Here is a 21,985-nt window from a genome sequence, read left to right as displayed (position 1 = left end):
CAGAATCTCACAGACGAACTACGACCTTTATGACCCTATGCAAATTAGTAGTATATGACCTCAAGCCAGTTTGAATCAATGGCATATCAACAAAGGGAAGGCAAGGCAGCGGCGGTCGCCCTTTCAATGTCTGGAGAAAATGATAATGACTTCGTTATCATTATACACGGTCACGGCGCACGATGAATGGACTGATAGTAACTGTTTGGCGAGATCGCAAAGACACCAGCACTAGGCTACCGACAGCAGACATCCTATTTTGAAGTTTGACGTCGAGCTGGCCCGGTGCGCTCGTTCAGAATACCCCGGTAGTTTTGCGCGCAAGCCGCAGAGTAATCTCCGGATCATCTTTACACGGCTTCCATGCATCTTTTGTAGCGCCATATGGTTGAAATACACGGAGTGTTACATGCCCTGCCGGGACTACCTGAAGGTGAGTTTGAACCTCATGAACAATCTGGAGATTCAGCCGAGAAAAATTTTGTCACATATTTTTTTTTCAGAGAGGCAGGGGAATTTAATTTATTACCTGTCCTATCTATAATGAGAGAACTCATGCGCGTTCTTTATGAAAAACACTCTCCTCTGTAAGTGCCAAAGTGGCGCTAAAGATTTGTTTGTTTTGAGCGCCCGATCTCAAAACCGGACAAGCCCACCGCTATTATTGTAACGCTCCTTAAAATTTGCATAGGCAGGTTAGTCTTCATCAGAAATAATGTTATCAGATAAGGAATATGATATCGAAAATATTAACCTTTTTCAAGATGGTTAACTTTTCAAACAGTTCATCATTAGTATATTTCAGAGTCACAAGTTTATAACTGCAGTGTATTGGGAAAATTATTTTTTTTTAAACAGATTATTTCCACAATGCAAAATGCAAATTTAATTCCAATGTTAATTGCTTAATTGTTGAAAATGTGTACCTTTCATGTTAGCAAATTTTCAAATAATTGTGATATTCCACTCATCAGAATATTTCACCATGAATCAGTAAAAATCTTTGAAGTTTATTAAGGCATCTATCAATTTCTAACATTCATTACCAGTTTTTTTTTTAAATATTTAAAGAAGAGATAGACTAAACACACAAACTGCAGATTGTTTCTTTTCTTATTAACTTAAAGTTCTTACATATAAATATATGTATGTATATATATATAAATATATATATAAATATATATATATATATATATATATATATATAATATATATATAATATATATATATATATATACATATAGACATATTTACAATACTATATATATATATATATATATATATATATATATATATATATATATATATATATATATATATATATATATATATATATATATATATATATATATACATAGACATAAATTTACAATACTTCAGTGCTGTAGGGTTGTTTCCATACCCTGTCATTATATCAGTGGGGGCTGTGTTACCTCGGTAATAACTTGAAAAGTACTGTAAAGTACTTTGAATGAGCTGCATGCTTTTTCAGCGATTTTGGATTTTCATTGCAATCGGCAGGTTTGTAATTTAGCTGAATTGACCATAGCAAATATGGTGAAAAGTGTAAATAAGGGGCATCTTAAATTAGCAAATTTAAACACTCAGGCAAAATTACCTATAAAAGCCCGAGTACGAGGGTTTTATCTGACTTAAAAACTATCGCCCAAACTGATATATTTTCGTTTTCAATGTGTTTACGTGAACCGTCCCCTTTGTCAATGTAACATGTTTAGGATATGAATTAAAACTTTTATTTGTGAAATAGCCGTCCAATGTAATGGAACATCCTATAAATGCCCTAGGGCACATTATATAAATGCCCTTGGGCACAGCAGGTTTTGTGTTGCAGCTGGTTTCCGCTGTGTTACCAAATTTGAATATTAAAACGTACCAGATGTCTACAGAATATTATATGTTCACTTTTGATTGGATAGTACTTTACTCTGGCGCTGTAATTCGTTTCTGGAATATGGTGACCAAGGCTTTACGAGTAGATAAAACACCCTGAATTGAGCACTCTGATTGGTAAATCAACAGTAGATAGTTTTTAAAGAGACTTAATGTATAGTAATTCCATAATATAATGCATGTATTGAAGTATAGTTTTTAGAATAAAGGCTGTCAAAATTTTGTCATTTATAAAATACATAACTTGAAACTGAAAAAAATCCATAATGTAGTGCATGTGTTAACCCTTTCACCCCCAGTTCCCTGTATACAGGTCCAACTTTACCATAGAAAACAATGGATTTGGGACAAACCATGGTGGTGAAAGGGTTAAAGTATATTTTTCAGAAAAATCTGACTAAATAAGAAAAATGTGCAAAAGAATTATTACATCATTTTGTGTTATGGTATAATACCAATATTGCCATTTAAGGACGGGTAAGAACATATGTACACATGAAATGGCCATAAATTTTTATAGAGAACACTCATACATGAATGATAAACACATTCTAGACACTTTCATGAATTTTAAAGATATTTTTATCACCATGTTTATCAGTCTTTTTATATTTACTGTTATGGCTTGGGCACAGGAATTTCAATGAAGGAAGGTTTCTAATAAATGATGAATTTTTTCATGAAATATTGTGATTTTCGTTATGGATCTATAGTTTCATCAATTATTTGTTCTGAAGCATTGCCCGCCATAACTTTCATTAGATGTCACATTTATAACAATTGTTATTAAATATGCCAACATTTTAAAATGTTTCTGTAGATGTTTAACGTTTAGACCAACCATCCTACATTGTAAAGAACTGCAAAAGGTTGTTTGTAAGTGCATTTTTCAAGTTCATAGAGATTAAATCTCAAAATTCTAGCTACTCTCACTCACCAAGATGGAAAGGAAGGTGAAGGTAAGGCTTTAATAGTAAGCCTCAGACAGGAAAGTAAAATTCAACTAAACCATGCAATTATTTGAGCAAGAATTGAAATCTCAGCAAATGGCCCCATAACCATTGGAAAACAGCAGCATTTTTCAAGTCTTACTGTGAATACAATGTCAAAAGTTTTAGTAAATGAAACGCATGTTTTAGCTGCATGATGTACAATTTGTTGATGATTAGTGTATTAACTCATACCCTACAAAAAGTTGCCGTAATGCCATTCAAGACCAGTTGAAATCACCGAGTTGGTGTTTCCGTGCTTACCGCTGATTGACAGGGTATCGTCACCTGCTTCTCAAATTTCATATATGTTTGCCCTGGCACGCTGTGTTTACTTTGCATATTCCCCTGGCTGGTGTCTCTTGTTACATTCACTGCGAGCCTCAACAAACCGTCTCCGAGGAGCACAGCCAAGTGGAAGTAATATCAATTGAATTTTAAGTGTTCAAAATACCGGACTTCATCAGATGGTGTACGTAAAAATTTAAGTCAGGACTCGGGTAATGTACCAGTATATCCTCGTATATATTCAGTGTTGATTATGACTAAAAGAGTGCACACTTACTGTACTTGTCTAACACTTATAAAATGCATACAGCATAATCCAGTTTGCGATCTTGTACACGATGTATTGTGATTGCTGACAAGTGAATTTTGAGGCTGTACAAGTTCACTTTGATGAACGTTGACCATAGTTTAACCCTTTCACTAACATATTTTAGTACAACTCAGTTGTTTTCTATGGCAAAATGGGATTTTTGATGAAGGAAATAGGTGTGACCAATGGGTAGCAAATTGGCAACGCCACCATATGTTACAGTGTCATAGCTGTGGATTTATATAAGAACAGCAGCAACACTCAGGACTATCATCAGTTGTCCTGAAATAAGTCGTTGTATTGATTAACATGTAGCATTGAATACAAGGGTCAAAAGACAGGGATCTCAAGATGATGGAACTGACAAGTACACTGCTATAGATGAAGAATATTTCTCAGAGAAAAATAACTGATGTGGCTAATTTAGTTCATTCATCATCGACATTGACATTCAATTAACAACTTCATTGCCAATTTATCACATCTGTAGATGAAATTTCATGATAAAAAATTGAAACATTTAACAGAAGAGAACAGTATTTGCTGTTGAAAAAATTTACAGTTTTACATTCGGCATGTTCACAAAACCAATTTTTCAGCCATGCAGAATAAGTATTGATGGCACAGGTGAATTTATAAACCTAGAAACGTACCACCAAATTTATTGAAAAAGTACCAGGAAATAATCAAGAAAATGTAGTTGTGATTTTTTTAAGAAGTTAGAAGATGTATGCTGCAATGACTGTAAAAATGGGTCAGTGGATATTGTTTCAATTGAAGTCAGATTGTAATGTAGTGATGTCTCTCCATGAACCAGAATGATCCGTCTCACCAAATTGCTACATTTGTAATGCCAACAGCAGCCGCTCAGACATGCATGAAATTGACCTGTCAGTAGAGTGGATTTCACAGAACTGGTATAATTTACGGTCAATTCTCAGTAAGTTGTTGCTTGGCAACCAATCGCACAGTCACTAACAGACAGAATCAGACTAAACAGAAATACTATTAAAACTAAAAATCTCCCAAGTGATTATTATTCATGTCCTTTTGTGGCTCACGTATTTATAAATTTTCAGTGCCATCATATAATAGTAGCTTTCTACCAAGTTTCATCATAGTCAAATGTTATAAATGTGAAAGGGAATTAGTCATTCAGTTTTATTTCCGGTGTAGAACGTAACTGTCATTCAAGTTTTTTGCATAACAAACAGATTTTGAGAATTTCTGATGAATATTTCAACTTTATTGAAATATTCCAAGTGTAAAACTCTGGCATACTAAACTTTACTCACAGAGAGAAATGCTCACACAATAGTTTACACACTAAATTTACACAAGAAGAGAATGTTTTTGAATGAATTTTATCATAAGTGCTAGCTATTTATAAGACTTTCTTGGAACGAATTCAAGTCTTCAGCCCAATAAAGTTAAAGATAGGGGCTGTTAGATTTACTGACCATTAAACATTTTAATTGCTCATTCACAAATTGCAGTTTTACACAGTTTTATCTAGAGAGACCCCGACACTATCATTTTCTGGTAATAGCCAAAACAGATTAAAATATTGCAATTGCAATTCAATATTTGTAATTGTTTATAGAACATTGTGACTTGACTCAAAATAGACCTGCAATAACTGCAGATCAGAACACTTAGTCTAGCATAGCCTTCAACATATTAGAATTTGACACTTCTTTTTTCAAACATTTGACCAAGTTTTGATTTTTTGTCAATACCATGTTGATAAGATGTTTTGCATGTTAGCATACAAAAGTTCCTACAAAAGACAACTTGATTTTCAATGCATTGATGTAACAGTTATTTGAAAAAGACCAGAGTAGTCATATGGAGGAAATATATTTTACTCTTCACTCAATGAAGGTGTATATAATGGTCAGGCAAATTAAAATAAACAGGAAGAGAGTGCATGGCTTTCTGGTATTTGTAGTGATAAGTTCCAGTCTTCTCCTCCTTTAGAATTCTTGTTTCTTGGATCACATACCATATGGATCCAGCATAGCCGCTTTAAGATCCCAGATCTTTGTCTTTCATCATGCGGTTTTGTTGCAGCTCTGTCTTTCCCATCCATTTTTTTTCGCTTTCACCGAAAATGTTCTTAACACTGAATTTATAGCTTGCCCCATGCCATTCACACACCATCAAGCCAGCTAATGCATCAAATTTGCATCAAGAACTGTAAAAAATGTGTGTGGAAAAACGTAATTAGAGCAAGTAACACTCGCACGTTGTTTCCCTCCAAGCTACACCCTGTGAAATTATGTTTGGTACTTATCAGGAACAGTAGACTGACATATATATCTCATTGGCATGCGGCCCTTTGCATGGATAGCATATTTTACTTGACAAATTAGAACTAATTTGTGAGCTCTGTCACACGAAAAGTCAAGTTAGCCCGTTTACCCGTGCTAAAAATATACAAAAGACAACATTATTTTGACTTCGTTTTACAACACGCCAGGACGGTTGAGTGTTTACAGCGGGATGCTTGTCTCTGGTAGTCTGTTATAACAGCTTACATAGTTGAGTGATGGTTACGAGCAGGTGGTATCAACTCAAAGTACGCCCGCAGAAAGAGAAATTGTTTATACGACCTCTGACCTGTTGTAAGGTCTGGGTTATCAGAACAAGCGAGAGGGTATAATTCATTAAACCTTGGGTGATTTGGAGCATGAACAACACATGTAAAATTGGTTACTTTCACCAGCCGTACAGCTGGTGGATTGTCGAAGAACGTATCACTGCTATTTCTAACGCTGCAGGAGTTGAAAAGTTTTCTTTCCCACACTAAAAGAACGGTAAAGATTTTAGCCTGTGGAACTGTTACTGTGGTCAGTTTTTGCAGTCTTCTGTTCCACCACCAAATAATAATGAAGTGTGCTATCTTTTCAAAAGCGACATAATAAGCAGCTAGATAGGATCACAACATAATTCATTGCTGTTAGTAATGATTCGGTTGCCGTCTAATAGTTGGAGCTACTTCATTGTTTCCTGTCAAAGCGTTAATATGAATATCAAGTGAGCGTATTCCGGAATTGGAACAGACACGTGATACAATGGGGAAACGTAAATGGATACTGGCACCTCAGAACTTGTACGAATTTCCAATTTAGATTTGTTTCCTCTCAAAGCTGTTTTATGTCATCGCTGAATTGCTCTATTTACAGACACATCACCATGGCAACACCACCATCAACGGCTATATCTGTACGTCTCAAACTTTAGGCGACAATGATTACGAGACAGTGGCAAAGCGACAAGAGTTACAGAGGGAAGATTTCAACACGGACGAATGAACTGTTTCCATGACAATTGGCTCAGCTACCTCAAGGACAAAAGGTACATATTTACTGATCTTCAGATCATGAACGATGACTCAAAGGTTGCGCCGTGGCTCACTTTGTCTGCGTGGTGCTTGTCTCGTCAAGTCAGATCAGGCTGTTGTGTATGTCTGACGAAGTGACTTTTGCTCTGCCATGGCTCGTAGGGTTCGTTTGGCAGCACCGATCAAACTCGCGCTCTGTTTCATGTTCTGCATCCTGTGCTATGTGTGCATGAAAATTTTCCAGTTCACGAACGCACCCCAGAACTTAGAATCAAACAGGCGGGTGTACGACGGTCAAAGCCGTTCGGACATCTTGCCCGTCCTACCACAGGATAATCTGGTTTTTGTCCACGAGCCGGAATCAAATGACGCCAACTCCAACAAAGTTGATCAACTCAAGATTAATATGGTGCAAGAATTTACAGAAGATAATGAAGATGAAGATGAGTCTGAAGAAGACTCGGATTATTCCGATAGCAAGAAAAATTTGGATCATCGGAAAAATCGCTATTCTTCCAGCATTCCGGTATATCCGTTTGAAGTGCAAAAATGCCCTGCCTGCTTTGGAGATTCATTGTGCCAGAGCTTCAGTAATGGCGACGCTCACCTGAACTTAACAATAAAACGTTTTGATCCAAACAGCATTGATTACCATGGATATTACCGACACACCCGAGTCGTCGGGAAAAGACTCGGCAGCAATGACGAGTTTCAAAAACTAGATAATTTTATTTGTGCGAACACAAGCCAGGACATCAATTGCGATGTCGGGGATGCGGTGGTGATGTCGTACCTCGCCAGTGACACAGCGCTCACCGTTCATCATTTTAGAAATGAACTTTGGAAGGTGACTCAAATAGCCCGCTCTGATCTCAGGTAAGAAACGCAGCTTAATTCAGAAATGGAGCTCTGCCAGACGTCGTCGTTTTCTCCAACTGTGCAGCGCACGTTTCTAAGCCAGAGATTCACGTCTTGATTTAAATGCAAATGAGGTTGCTCAAATGTCAAGATAGTTCAAAGTGATTGATAACAGTGCCCTATGTTTACATTCACACTCACGGATGACTTCCAAACTCAGGTGAAGTATGACAACATAATTATGAAATTTTTTTTAACGATAAAACATCTTATCTTTTAAAAGCTTTGAGCATGTGTGTGCAAGATTTTGCCAATTAAGTTGTCCAAGGAATTGTACAAGGAATGTGCTGACGGACTTTCTGTTTTTCATTTCTTGCTGTGTCGGAAATCCGCAATTAGAGTCTCACCCTGGTATGTTGGCAAAGACACCGTCGCTTAGACTTTGTGTCTCCACGTAACTAATGGGAATCGACCAAAGAATTGAAAGTTACGTTGATTGACTGATAACGCAGCTACAACCTGCATAGTTAAATATCAGCATGTCAAGAGCTCCCCCCCCCTCCCCAATTAAACTAGTCAGTCACTAGAGGAACTGTCTATCACCGATTTCAACAAGTTGCCACAGCCTCAAGGAATAGGTAGTACAACTCACAGATTTTGGATTCAAAACTTGTAAGACGTCTGAAAGGGCGCTTGAACTTCACTAAAATTGATCTGGAGAATTTTTTTATGTTTTACGAGGATTTTGAAGGTTGTGTACAGTGTACAGAGGCATGTCTACTCAGCAAATTTCTATACATTGACAGATCTGCATCTTGCTTTGGTCATGAAATACCTTTAAGATGCTTGTACTAAGAGCTGAGTCGGCAAAGAAGAAGCAGAGAGAAGACTGCTTCCTTCATTGTCTGCTCTGAGAAGCAAGAGCTTGCAGGAAAAATCTGAGATTAGCCAAATTTTTTAAAAAACGTGATAGTTTAGTCTCTACTCATGATATAAACAGCACAGCAGTAAATTTTGTAACAAAAAAATTTCACAGATTCTTTAAAAAGACACAAGCCTCTACTCTTTTCTGAATAGTACACCTTTCCATATTGAACAGAAAACAAATTTTTTGAAAAATTCCTTCAATTTTATGAAAGTAAGTCTATACCATGGACTCTTCCACGCATTCCTTCACATAGACAGATATCCCTGTTTGTTACAAGTTGGACAGAAATTCTCCCCATGATGCTGTAAACCAGAATTTTTGTTTAGAATGCAAAAATGTGTGTTTTGACGACGTTTTGGATCAGAAGTGATGTAGTAATCACAATACCGGGGCCGGGCAATTAGTCTGTAGACAGCAGACTACGTAGTGGGCTCCAGCTGCCGTGGCAAATACCTTACCTAGCATAAATAACAGGATTACATTATAGCAGTGTTCAAGTTTCATTAAATTTAATCTGCATGGTTGAAGAAAATGAAACAGGTTTTGTTATTTAGGCACTGCTAACAAAGCCTGAACTCTTAAGAATGCAAATGAATATAGCCTAACTTTCCTTTGCCACTTACCGACAATTCTAAAACATGACTCAATTTCTCTTCACAGTACGCTGCAAACTTTGTGCTTAGCCATTGATGCAGTAAATATTGCCAACTACCAGACTCTGTGAAAAGATTCTGATTAATGCAGTTTTTTTCACTTGAAACTACCGGATTTACATCTCTGAGAAAATCAGATGAGATATCTTATTAAAAAAAATACTCATGCACGTTTTTACTTGTATTTGGTCCAATATGTTAAAATTAAAAACGTGAGAATAGTCTGTCCTATATTGTTGTATAATAGAGATACAAGATTGGGATTATGAAAGATGAAGTATTTCAAAATCCTGTCTTTTTTTTAGGGTTTTAGAAATCTGCTCAAAGATAAAGTTTGCCAAGTTCAGTGTTATTTTGCAGAGGGTTTGAACATACCAAGCAAAGGAGAAGCAATGCCATTTTAGGATCTGTCCGCAGTTTTGATCCCCAAACCTTACTCAGGGGATCAAAACGAGGCTACATACAGTTCTGTCATTTATGAATTGACTGTGTTTGTATAAATATATAGTGAAGGGTAACCTTATCTTGTTCGAGGAACAGATATTTTGACCTTGTACATGATTTATTTTTCGTGGATATATTTATCAAATTCATACTTTTTAAGTCTTCATTTTCCATCGAATTTTTTGTCCAGTGTAAAAGTGGGCCTTCTTTTCTAAACTCATCTTGAATATATTTTTTTAAAAACACTGGGGAGCTGATTATAACGCTCGCCATCTTACCAGCACTAGCAAAAACGCAGCAAATTTTTCATATTTAGTCTTTCCTGCTCAATAATATATCTTTCTTTTTGAAAGCATTGCAAACCATTTAAAATTGACTTGTCTCAAGAATTGAAATCAGTTTTATAAAAAATTGTGTCTGTTAGAAGTTATGTCTTTTGGTTCAACTCGTAATTTCATCGCATTTCAATCTTCGGGAAGATAGCGCCTGACTCTGCCAGACACTATGCATGCATGTGGTGGTCCAATATGAATCATAACACGATATGACTCATGGCATAAGTTGACCACTGAGGTACAAGGGGTTAAGAACAAATGGGTCCTAATCTGAAAGTTTTTTACCAAATGTCATAACACCAGCTGCTTTGTAATATTATCAGGCATAATGGTATGTACCCCCTACCAACATCGCACGGTGCCGATTCACGTCCCATAATATTTTGGGCGTCAGTGTTCGTAACTGGTTTATTTGAAATCTATTCATCAAATATAAATAAAAAGTTTGAGAGATTTTGTTGAATTTATTCAGTACACATTTCTTCCGTACCTTGCACTGTAATCTCATTATTAATGTTTCTCAACAAAGTTTGTAATCGATTTTTGTAAATATGTACGTAGAACCTTTATTTTCCTTGATCAACACAGACTAAACTTTCTTCCCTCAAACAGAATAATAAAGTTTTAGTATTTGTTTTCATTCCATTGTTCATTGGATAAAATAAAATTCATGTGAATTTATGGTTGACTAAGAAATGTAGAAATTTGTAAATGGTCGGGTGCACCTGGGGGTGCCACACTCAAGTTCAAAGCACCCCTGAAAGTGTTCATGCACATATCTAAGCACATGGGGTCTTCTTTGGTGGATATTTGGAGCCACAACTTCAGTGTTTCATTTTGTAACTCTGGTGTAAAATTAACTTTTTATGTCATACTAGAAATGTCCACCTTTGATGGGATGGCCAAAATGAGAGACCTTCAAATTTGAATAAACCCCTCTTATCGTAACAGCAAGGGGTAACTCAAGTCTTGCTTGTTGAAAAAAAAACCCTGCATTGTTTTATTGACAGTTTACAACGTGGAGTTCAACCCTGGCCTGAGAATATTCTGCCTGAGATATTTAGGCTTTGCCGACAAAAACTACGTCCAAACTTGTTGACTTTCAGTCTGAGCTTTATGTAGACTTTCACCATTGATACCCGGTATAGTGCTCAATGCTGACAGACCCAGTCTCCAGACCAATACTTCTCCACTGTCATGAACCGGTACATGTGGATTATGTCAAAGCTTTGTACACACAATTACAAGTGGCATGTCGTCCATACAGCCATGTCCTTGAGCGCAGACTTCCTACAATCATCAAATAAATCAACTTTGGAGTGCTTGCTCCACTCTGGGAGAGAAAAACCTCTTGTGAAGTTTCAAATTTTCTTTTATTGAAGTTTACAACAACAATTGAGCAGTCTCTAGGCCGTCGTTGATTTTTGCAGTATCAGTAACAACGCCCATCGAAACTCTCAAACAGTACCTGTTTGTTGTACAGAAATTCAGAAACTTTGTTGAGGACCGCTCCCTCAATTTTGGAATGATACCCTAAAACTTAGTTCTGTTTTACCGTACCAAAACCATGGAGAGGTTTTATACACCAGAAACTTGTCATTCACAATTTGTGAATGCTAAATGCAGCTTTTCCAAACATTTCTTATTATTTCTGGTTGGATTTTTCAATATCTTAGAACCACTGTCATGTGTTCATTCACAAATAGTAAGATTACACTTTTAATATACAGCTATTGCAACTCATTAACGTCAATGCCAGCGGAACTCATGTGCAGTTTTAATTTTCCTGAGGGAAGTTCACAAAGGAGAGAGGTTGCACAGCACCAACAGTCAATTACGATTTCTGATTGCGTCTCAGAGTCAAATGTTTGTATAATGAAGGTTTTCTTTTTGTGCAAAGAGTGGTTTACCAACCAAAGCTAGATCCAACAATCTGGAACTTTGTCAGTCAACAGGCCTGGTATGGCACTGTTTAATGTCTATCACTGAGGCTGTTTAATTACCAGTGAGAGATGTCAGAAGAAAAGGAAAAATGTAGTGGCATGCCCCTCTCCAGGCCAACAAAATTGTAAAGTACAATTTCTCTTGTTCGATTACAAAGAACTTTGCCCGGTACTTTGGATTTGCTTTTACCAAAAGTTTTAGTTTTATTCAAAATTAGACTTGAAACTTATAATATGTTGACATTGGTTGGTAAATACTTGCATTTGTCTTGTTTTGGATTTCTTCTTGACCTTCTGACCCTGTTACCATGGTAACTAGAGCACCATATTCACTTTGAGCCAATACATCATGCTTTACATACCAAATAAGAGTAATTAACATATTCCATGCAGATTGCCATATAAAGTTCAAGATTTTTTTTATGAAGCAATGTTTAGAGGATGTACTTTCCCAAGGTTTTGTGTTTTGGTGATTTGTGTCTCTATGTGTCCACATGTTTGTTCAAGATGTGTCGGTCTGTATGTTGTTGTAGAGACGTCTGTGTATATACATTGGTGTTAGACTTACATATGTGTTTGTTGGTATGTGTGAATAAGTAAAAACAACTGAGTTTTATAGTCACTGCTCGCCACCCTAAATTTTCTTAAGCTTTCACTGGCTCTCTTTGAGTAAGTTGTGTACACAGAGATGATAGGTGACCGATACCCTGTGTACACAGGTCGTAATTTATGTCACGTACTTGTCATCAGAAATCTACTCAGCAAGGATGAGACAAATCAGCTGTACATGTATATGGTAGTTGAAATCTGTGGAAGTAGTTGTTATCAATAGCCAAGTTTTGCAAGGAGGAATCAAATTCAATTTATATATCAGCACAAGTATGTTATATATAGCCAGTAGCCATGACTCTCGATGATTTTTCAATATTTTTGGCTTTGTGGATGGAAAGTTGTCGGTCTATTCCCCAAAGCATGTTGAAACACCTAATTATTTACTTCATGAACACAGCCTATGTATGTGTAAAATGTGCTGTTATTGCTCACAGCCTGGCCATGTGTAGACTGCACTGTTATTGTTTACAAGTGAATTCTGGTCCGGACTAGAATAACAGCCACAATGTTGACAAGCTAAATAGTGGGTGTTTCAACTTTCTTTTGTGAGTGGCATAAGAATTTGCAAATGACTCACAAAATAAAAAGAATGAAAAAAATCATCAAAAGTTAGCATTCCGTGTAGGAAGTGATAAAGATTTTCCTGTATGAAACCATCAGTAACACTTCCATTCTACGTAATTAATTAATGATGTGAAGTGTATAATCTCACCAAGCAAGTGACATACTTCAAAGTTTTGATCTAGCTTGAGGACAAACAAAGTTTACTTTATTCCGAAGTGTTTTGCCACTCTCGGACGTTCTGAAGTGGCGGAGTCTGTGTGAGCACGGAATTCCTTCTATCTCGTCTTGATAACATAAGTAGGTAACTTGAAAGGAAATGGTAATTTAATGAGTCGGGCAAATCAAGTGTATGAAATAAGGTGAGATGTAAGTAGGGGATAACACTTTAGCAGATAAAGACTCCTTTACTGGCAAATGTTTGCCCTCTGAGTTAGCGATTGTTGGGTCAAATAATACGGCTATTGTGACAGCCCTCGGTCATTCTCTGCGAGCTGTTTTCAGAGGCCGAGTCGAAGTGTATACAATTACTCATAGGAAGGTCGATTCTTAGTTCACACTGTTTTTATCATGTTTTTTTGTACTGAATTAAAGTTTGTGTGAAGGCTGATGTCGGAGACAGTATGAAAATCTGAAATGAAAAGTTTTACATGGTGTGCTTGCAAGATATCAATTCTAAATTTAACAACATTGAATTATATTGGTCGTTAGAATGGCTACAAATGTTTGACTTAGCTCCCAGGAAGCTGTTCATCAACATCACTAAAGCAATTTGGAAAGTTCATAATTTCACATAATTTATTCTTCTTTTTTGAATGACTAAATGAACAATATTTACAAGAAAATAATTTTACTTCCTGTAAGTCTATGTCTGTGCTGTCATGCTTTTAAGGCGGTCGTCCTCAATCCATGCTTCTCACATTAGAGCTTACAGACATTTACTTTTTACATGATTTTAGTGTGTTGGTCTTCTTTCAAAGTTGTCTTCAGTTACTTAATTAACATTAATTAATAAAAAACATGACCTTTTTACTGTAGGCCAAAGTCTCCAAAATGATCATGATTGCAAAACCTGTCGCAAACTATGATATGTCAGTGTCTTTAATAATGATGCCTCCAGACACGTTTTATTGTTGCTGTGGATGTAATTTTGACAATATCTGTGCGTGAAATAGTTTTTTTTGTTGTGATATAACTTTAATCAGTATTGGTTCCTGAATTTAAACTTTCCTTTTTTCATGTTTTTTTGTAGTGCAACAATCTGTGCAACAAAAAGGTTTATCGATACAATCAAGAGTTTATACAATCATGACAAAGAAGGAATATTAAATGAAGAGGAACGTTCTCAGTTGATGACATCATTGATACTTAATCCAGAGGGTATCCTGTTGAAGGTAAAAGTTGTCATTTCATTTGGCCGTCTCAGTCATACTGGCAGCCATCTTGACAATACCCATGATGCAATGTGAATTTCTCTCAACTGTGAGATATTGTACTGGCTAGACATTTTGTCGCCTCATCAATGAATTCCTTTTCTGATTTCAGTGATGATCGTCTCTTGTGGGTTGTTCATTTTCTTTGCATGACTGTAGGAGCCTGTCAAATGAAACGTTACTGTTATGAAGTGCTTTTGTGACGTGCTGTGAGACAGAAAATATTACAGGAGTACCCGTTCATATTACTGTGATTTGCACCATTATACGCTGTGAAAACCTCAGATATTCACTGGGATTTAATTTCGCGATATTCACTGATACTAGGGGAATCTGATCGATATCCTGGTAAAAATGCAGCAAAACAATACATTCCATTCTTACGGAGGCAAATCAGTGATTGCAAATCCCTTGTGAAGGTGACTCAACACCAACATTGTGAAATTAAATCTCTTTGAAAAACTAATGTATGTGCTTTACTGTAAATATAGTCATTATAGAGAATGGCTGAATGTTAGCTGCCATGCAAAGCATTTACCTCAATGAAAACACTGGTCACGGAACAGTTACATGAGTTGAACAGTAGCTTTGTGATAAGTTGAAAGTGACAGTAAGAGTTCAATAACCTTAACCTGTTGAGGGTCAAAGTCAGTTTTTGTCACCTTTATAAGATATACCCCAGTCAATTTTTTTCAGATTTTTGCCAAAATTTTGATAAAACGGTGTAGCCAATAAAATGTGTTGTCCATTTGGTCCAAACTTATCAAAAAATATAAAGAAAAATTCACAAAAATTAGTAAAATGTTGCACTAAAATTTTGGCGGGAAAAATTACAGCACTCAAAGGGTTAATTTTCTCACCACTATTCCCTGTAAAGAGGTCCACAATTACCATTGATGGCATTGGGTTTGGGATGAGCCATGGTGGTGAAAGGATTAAATGTCAAATGTTTAAAAAGTGAAAACTTGTACTTTATAGAAAATACTGGAACCACTCCCATATTTCATTGAAAAGTTATAATTAATGCAAGTTCATATTCAATTTTAGATTGTCTCTTTTCACAGTTATTGCCTTTGTTTTTTTATGCATAACTGTAAATCTTTGTATGTTATCTGTTTTCTGTTCTTCAGTTTTTCATGGAGGCAGATTTCGCTGAGAACACAGTGTGGCCTGTACCATTCTACATCGGTGAATGCGGCAGGGTCATCATCACGGAGCACACGGGCAGACCGCTCAGACATTTCTTTGGTGACTCATGGTCACAGAGGGTCAACCTATCACTGCAGCTCTTAGATATGGTCAACAAATTCCTTAAGGAGGACTCTGATTGGTTGGTGCTATTGGGCGATTTCCACCACAGCAATTTTGCTGTGACAGATAGTGGGCGGCTAGTTTTAACGAACCTCAAAGATGTGCTGATTGTGGACAAATATGAATCCAGACCGTGTAAGTGATTTGCATGGCTCCGATGGAGTCGAAATTTTATTCAAAGAGCTTGACCCAGCATCAAGACGGTGTGCCAGCTTTCCATAAATCCCTCGTTACAGCTGTTCTTATCGGCATGGCAACTAATCCGATTATTATGAAGTGTCACCAGAAACTGGCTATTAAACCGCAAGATGGTTTTGAATTTGAAATATGATGACTTCGGTGGATCATCTCTTTCTCAATATTCAGACATAAAATCCATTTTCTCTATGAAATGATATGAATAGGCTCGGCATATTTCACCCCAAGGCTGTTCAGCCATGGCATTTACAACAGTAGCAAGGCATCAAATGTAATCCTATTATTACTGACTGATATTAATCTGGAAAATATTAAGAAAAGTCCTTCAGCCCAGTATATTCTGATTCTTTATCAGTGTTTATGACGAAAAGAAGATTTGTATGGCAAATTGTTAATTTATTGTCGTTGTGTATTTCAGCTGAGGCAGACTAAGAACTAAAGAGAAAATAAAAGGATTGTTTCTAGTCCCTGACATTTTTGCAAAATTTATGTGATAACGTGATTTCGTATTTACCGGTATTAGTTTCTTCTCCAGCAACTTTGGCATGAAACTACCAGTACTAGTGCAACGGCTATTGTCTTATTTTCAGCAAATGCAAAATGTTTTCTCTTCCTTTTGTAGCATTTTAGCAGTATGAGAGGAAGGCAACTCCACACATTCAATCTGTTAAGGTAGAATGTATCTTGGGGACAGATATTTGAACTCTCAAATTTTTTACAATTCTTTTCTGATCTACCTTTTGTGGGGACTCATTTTAATGCTCTAGGAGTAAGGAAACATTTCACCATCATTTTTTTGGAAAAAATCAAAATTTTATTTTTCTCCATAGGATTATGCAGGGATGGAGGCCATTTTGAATTTCGAATATCGGTAAATGTTAGGTAATTTGTTTCTCTGGTACCAAACTTTGCACTGTGACCCCAGATTTTTAATCTTGATTTGGTAAAAGAATGGTTGAAACTTATTGAGGAAAGTTTCAGCAAAAGTTTAAGTCTTTCACTTTTGAGGTGGGAACCACCTTAATTTATGTGACAGAATATTTATCAGTCATTTTAGGTAGTGTATTAGCAGGTTATGTGGGAATGCTGTGGGAAAGGTTTTTGTTGGAAAAGCCATAAAGGTGACAATGAAAGATATGATGTCTAGGCTTTGAAGTGATAGGTTCACTAAACAGAAACAAATCATTTCCTTAACTAAACAATGCATAAATAATCCCATTGGAGTGTGAAATGGTAAAAGTGCACAATTTGTGTAAATCAGGCCTGACATTCATTGTCCGCAAATGAAATAATGTCAGCTCTTGATGTCTCTGTAGGCATGAAAGTAGAGCAAAGTCAATCCCTTGACATTGATGTGGGTATTTTGGTTTCACTGGAAATAACTTGAATTTCAACAAAGCTATTCAGACGACCACAGGGACCAACTTTGCCTCATCTATCACGCACAGTTGAGTGTGTTGCCTTCCCTGTATGACAGGAGTTGATTAAAATGAAATCAGATAAGAGTTCACGGACATAATTCACAGCTCTCTTATTTCACATCACTTCCCAGATGGTCTCCAAGTCGGCGGTGAGATCAACTACGACAGACCTTGCAACGAAGAGTGTTTCGGAGCGTTCATCCATAAATTACTGAAAGACCCGACCCATCAGTGCCAGGAAACCCCATTCTATGCACAGCTCATGTATTCTCTGGTGTGCCGTTGGTTGCTGTCTGCAAACCAAGATCATAAAAAGATGACAAACGATAATCCAACAGAGGATCCTGATGAACAACAGAGTTTTGATGCTCAACAGCGTTTAGACGACCGATTTAGTCCAGGTTAGTCGTGAGTGTAGTTATCTCCTATTCTTAAACAGGAACTTCACGTATAAAAGCCGGATTATCGTAAATCTATGCAAATGTAAAAAAGCCACGCTACTGATCGGACGTGCTGTGTTTGGTCCCAGAATCTAATAATTTTGGCATGTTTAAGGCATTCATTGCAGTCATTGTCATTGAATCTCGCATATGATGCCTGTGAATACATAGCGACTAAACTTGAGTCGAAAATAATCTGAAAAAAAATGTTCCGTTTTTTTGGCGGAGAATGCATATGTATCAACATGTGTTCCCTGTATGACCATTTGACCCCTCTTTGCATATGTTACGAAAGTGCCCATCATGATTATTCAAATTTATCATACGGTCAAAGCGATGCTATGAGAATTCAAAACTCCCGCCCAGTGTATGCAAATGACTGCGTCATCAGAAACCCCCCTAATTGTGTACCCACGTCCTGTAACTTCCCGTTGAAGTCTCACGGCATTATTTGTTTTTGGAGAAAAATTTTGATTTAGGCATACCAGTATTTCCATGTGTATCCTGTTACTCTATCAGATTAACAATTTGTCAATACATCTTCATAGGTATTCATTATTATGATTATTTTTCAAAATTTTTGTCATGTCAGTTTTTCTAATCAATTTAGTCATCATAAGCAACACAGTCTCAAAATTAATCCCTAAAAGTTTGCAATAGTTACTTGCTAATGACCAGTGTAATAATTCACTTTACTTAAATTTTGACAAAAGTGAGTTCCTTTAGTTTTATTCACAGGATCACTATCTACAGTGTGACTATAACCTGATAGTAAAATTTTATTCTTGCTCTTATTTACCAGTTTACAGAAAGTTTTGGCCTCTGTTGAGATTGCATGTTACTCAAGCCTCTTTCAAATACTAATTTCGATAATTAGAAATCATAAGTTATCAAATTTATTGCTGGAAAAATTGATGCCATAGCTCGAGTGATAAATCTTCCTTTTGAAAGAAATTGGACTATGCACATACAATACCCAGTTTGTGTAAGTCAAACTCCAACACTGAGGGCGCTCTATACTATCATTGGCGTATGAATTCAATGCAGTGTATGAGTGCTGACTAAACTCTTGAAACACAAGTTGACTATATTGGTGTACTGCATTTGCTTTTAAGAACCAATACAACTCTGAGTAATGATTTTATATCTTTTTTTGGTTTTGTTTCAAAACAGGAGGCTTGCTTCATTCCATTCCAGAAGAACATGAAGAAAGTATTCATGAACTCATAGAGGAATGCATCAGTGAGACCTCTTTCGGAGGTCGTCTTAGCGCTGTGGAGGAAATGATAGACCTTCTACAAGAGATTCAATACACTGCCTGAGATTTAAATCACTTATTTAAGAACTTGTACTTGTTGGGTTTTAACTGATGGCCATGGCCCTGTTCTGTGTTTCACTTTATGATACCCATTTGTCGTGGTGTTTGGTTTACTGAATTTTCTTCGTTAAAAGATGAAAAAAATTCGGAGCCAGCTCAGAAAGTTTTAATCAACCCACCATGCCGTGTCTGTGTGTCACAGATTTCCATCGTGTGGTGATAGTGTAATATCATCCCTTGTAGTTGCACTGCATTATGGGAATGTTTACCACAATGTAGCGATTTCACTATTTGGAACGTATCCTTAACCCTTTTCCTGCCAAGTCCATATTTCACCACCAGGTCAAGATGGTTAAAATTAATGAAACACAACATATTCCATATGGTCTGTTGTAACATAATACTGTACATTTGAAAGCTGTTGAAAACATAAATACTGTAAACTTGATTTTTTTGGACTAAAGATGCAATAACAGACCAAGCCAAGTGGGTGAAAATATGTAGCATGTTTTGGCTCAATATCACTTTTTACTGACTTGGCTGATGGGGAAGTGATACTGTCTGGCAGGAAAAGGTTTAAACTGAAATGAAATATCACAGCATGGCTACATTATCAAATCATTATTTGTACAATAGACTTCTAAATATATTCAAAATGCATTGAAAACCTGGACAGTATCATTTGAATCTTAATGGTACAGTTACTGATGTCTGTTGTGTTGTGGTGGCTTTGACCGATGGAATATGCGTACTTATTTCAATACTTACTACCATGTTCTTGTTAAGAACGCTGTCAGTCTATATACCATACATTATTGTCCATTTCATTTCATTTGAGAAACATGTACTATCATTTGACATCCAGCTTGAAAACTGGTTAATGAAACCTACAATCAACTCACAGGAATAAGTTGTGGTAAATTGTTACATATACATTTTACAAATATACCAGAAATACTTATGACAGCTCAAACACTAAAACAGTGACATTTATGAAATTTGTTGACACACCCTATATGGTATCATAGGTTTCAAAGTAAATTCAGTCAGTGTCACTCTGAAGGGTAATATATACTGTAAAGTATGATGTCATTTATAGGTTTTTGTCAGCATGCTAAAGAATTCATTCCTTGTTTCCATAAAAACAAAGATTGAACGTGAGAATTTTGAAAACTAAAAGATTGCCGTATGGGTATATTTAGATTAAATAAAGGAAATGTCATGTTCAAATGCAAAGAGAAATGAATAAATTTTATATGATTTTATGCACATTTGTCTGTCAAGGTTGTTCAGAGTGTGTCATATTACTTCAAATAACTGTTCAGAGAAGTGCTGGTATTTATAACACATTCAGTATATGCATGTACATGGAGCTTTCCCAGAATGCCGCTGTGTGATTTGTTATTCACACTGATAGATGCAAATGTGTCAACATGAATTTGTAGTCTGAACATGAATGTATTTTCACACATGACCGATTATTTTGTTTGTGTATATTTTGTGCACTGTTTATGTACAAATTATCATGTGTGAAAGTGTTTTAGTGGAGAAAAAAAATCATTAGAAATTAACAAAAGCTGTAGAACTCAATGCATCCTTAACATTGGTAGACAGGGTGGATTATTTTGGTGTAAATTAAACCTGTTCACCCCCAATTCCCAGTAAACAGGTCCACGCTTACCATTGATATCAATGGATGTGGACCAAACCATAATAGTGGAAGTGTTATCTTTGTGCTCTTCCTTTCCTTGTATCTCCCAACTCCAGTCTGATGTGGATAGTTTAGAATAATCATGAATTTCTACACTGTATATGCCATGGTGGCTTTTAATCAGTGAGCTTTTAACCACCATTTCCAATCATGTGTGCCAAATTTTGAATCAAATTTTGCTGAAGAATGAATTTATGAAGTACTGTGTGAGTTTGCTACATCACAATTCCAATTTTGTTTTTAACTGTTGACATTTACTCAATATAACACATAATCACATTAAGACCTTATTCTCAACAACCAGGGTATCATGTTTATTGCAAAATATCACTTCCCCCTTTCTTAAGGTAGTATGCGCCTCAAAAGTGAAAAGCTCAAACTTTTATTCAAAATTTCCTCAATGAAACTTTCAACCATTCTCTTACCAGATCAAGAATCAAAATCAGGGGTCACCAGACAAAGTTTTTTACTAGAGAGACAAATTACCTAACATTTACCAATATTTGAAATTCAAAATGGCTGCCGTCACTGTTTTGAGTCGATGGGGATTAAAAAAAAATTTGAAGTTTGAAAAATTAAGACATTGACATTTTTAATTACTCAAAGGGCATTAAAATTTAACCGCCACAAGTGGTAGATCAGAAAAGAAAAAAAAAGTTTGAGAGTCTGAATATCTGACCCTGAGGCACGTTCTACCTTAAGAGATATGGTAGACATATCATAGCAGAGAAGTAGGATGAAATAAGGAAATCGGGATAGCTTCCTCAAAAACTGATCCTTCAAACTACGGTAGTTAACTTTCCTACCAAGTATTTAGAACTTACTGTATGAGAAAAGTAGCGTGTTGTTTTACACTTTCAGCTGACATATCTCAACGAAAGAACAGCACCACTGGTTGCCTTTGTCAGAAAAATGTTGAGTTTATTTGAAAGCCTTTGCAGTGATTATGTAAAGTCTAACGTTAAGCTTTCCTAT

General features: G+C 36.2%; 1 protein-coding gene across 2 annotated transcripts; it reads left to right on the top strand.

Annotated features, from left to right (window-relative positions):
- The first annotated feature begins 69 nt into the window (after window positions 1-69).
- On the top strand, window positions 70-20,568 carry LOC139116829 (divergent protein kinase domain 2A-like). 2 transcript variants are annotated; one of them, XM_070679524.1, is made up of 6 exons: window positions 70-433; window positions 6,687-7,720; window positions 14,431-14,572; window positions 15,742-16,057; window positions 17,673-17,942; window positions 19,155-20,568. In XM_070679524.1, exons 2-6 carry the CDS (start codon window positions 6,996-6,998, stop codon window positions 19,301-19,303), a joined length of 1,602 nt encoding a protein of 533 aa, XP_070535625.1. In that variant the 5' UTR covers window positions 70-433; window positions 6,687-6,995; the 3' UTR covers window positions 19,304-20,568. The 2 variants fall into 2 exon arrangements, with proteins under 2 accessions (XP_070535625.1, XP_070535626.1); XM_070679525.1 differs by lacking the exon at window positions 70-433 and adding an exon at window positions 3,241-3,400.
- Window positions 20,569-21,985: the final 1,417 nt, after the last annotated feature.

The sequence above is a fragment of the Ptychodera flava genome, chromosome 18 (genome assembly GCF_041260155.1).
Source record: "Ptychodera flava strain L36383 chromosome 18, AS_Pfla_20210202, whole genome shotgun sequence".
NCBI lineage: Eukaryota > Metazoa > Hemichordata > Enteropneusta > Ptychoderidae > Ptychodera > Ptychodera flava.
The sequence above is the reverse complement of the archived record's forward strand: the minus strand, read 5'-3'. Positions and strand labels throughout refer to the sequence as shown.

Coding starts and splice junctions, on each gene's coding strand:
- LOC139116829 (XM_070679524.1), top strand. CDS start 6,996: ATGGCTCGTAGGGTTCGTTTGGCAGCACCGATCAAACTCGCGCTCTGT. Junction 16,058..17,672: donor CAAATATGAATCCAGACCGT/GTAAGTGATTTG, acceptor ATCACTTCCCAG/ATGGTCTCCAAGTCGGCGGT. Junction 17,943..19,154: donor AGACGACCGATTTAGTCCAG/GTTAGTCGTGAG, acceptor GTTTCAAAACAG/GAGGCTTGCTTCATTCCATT.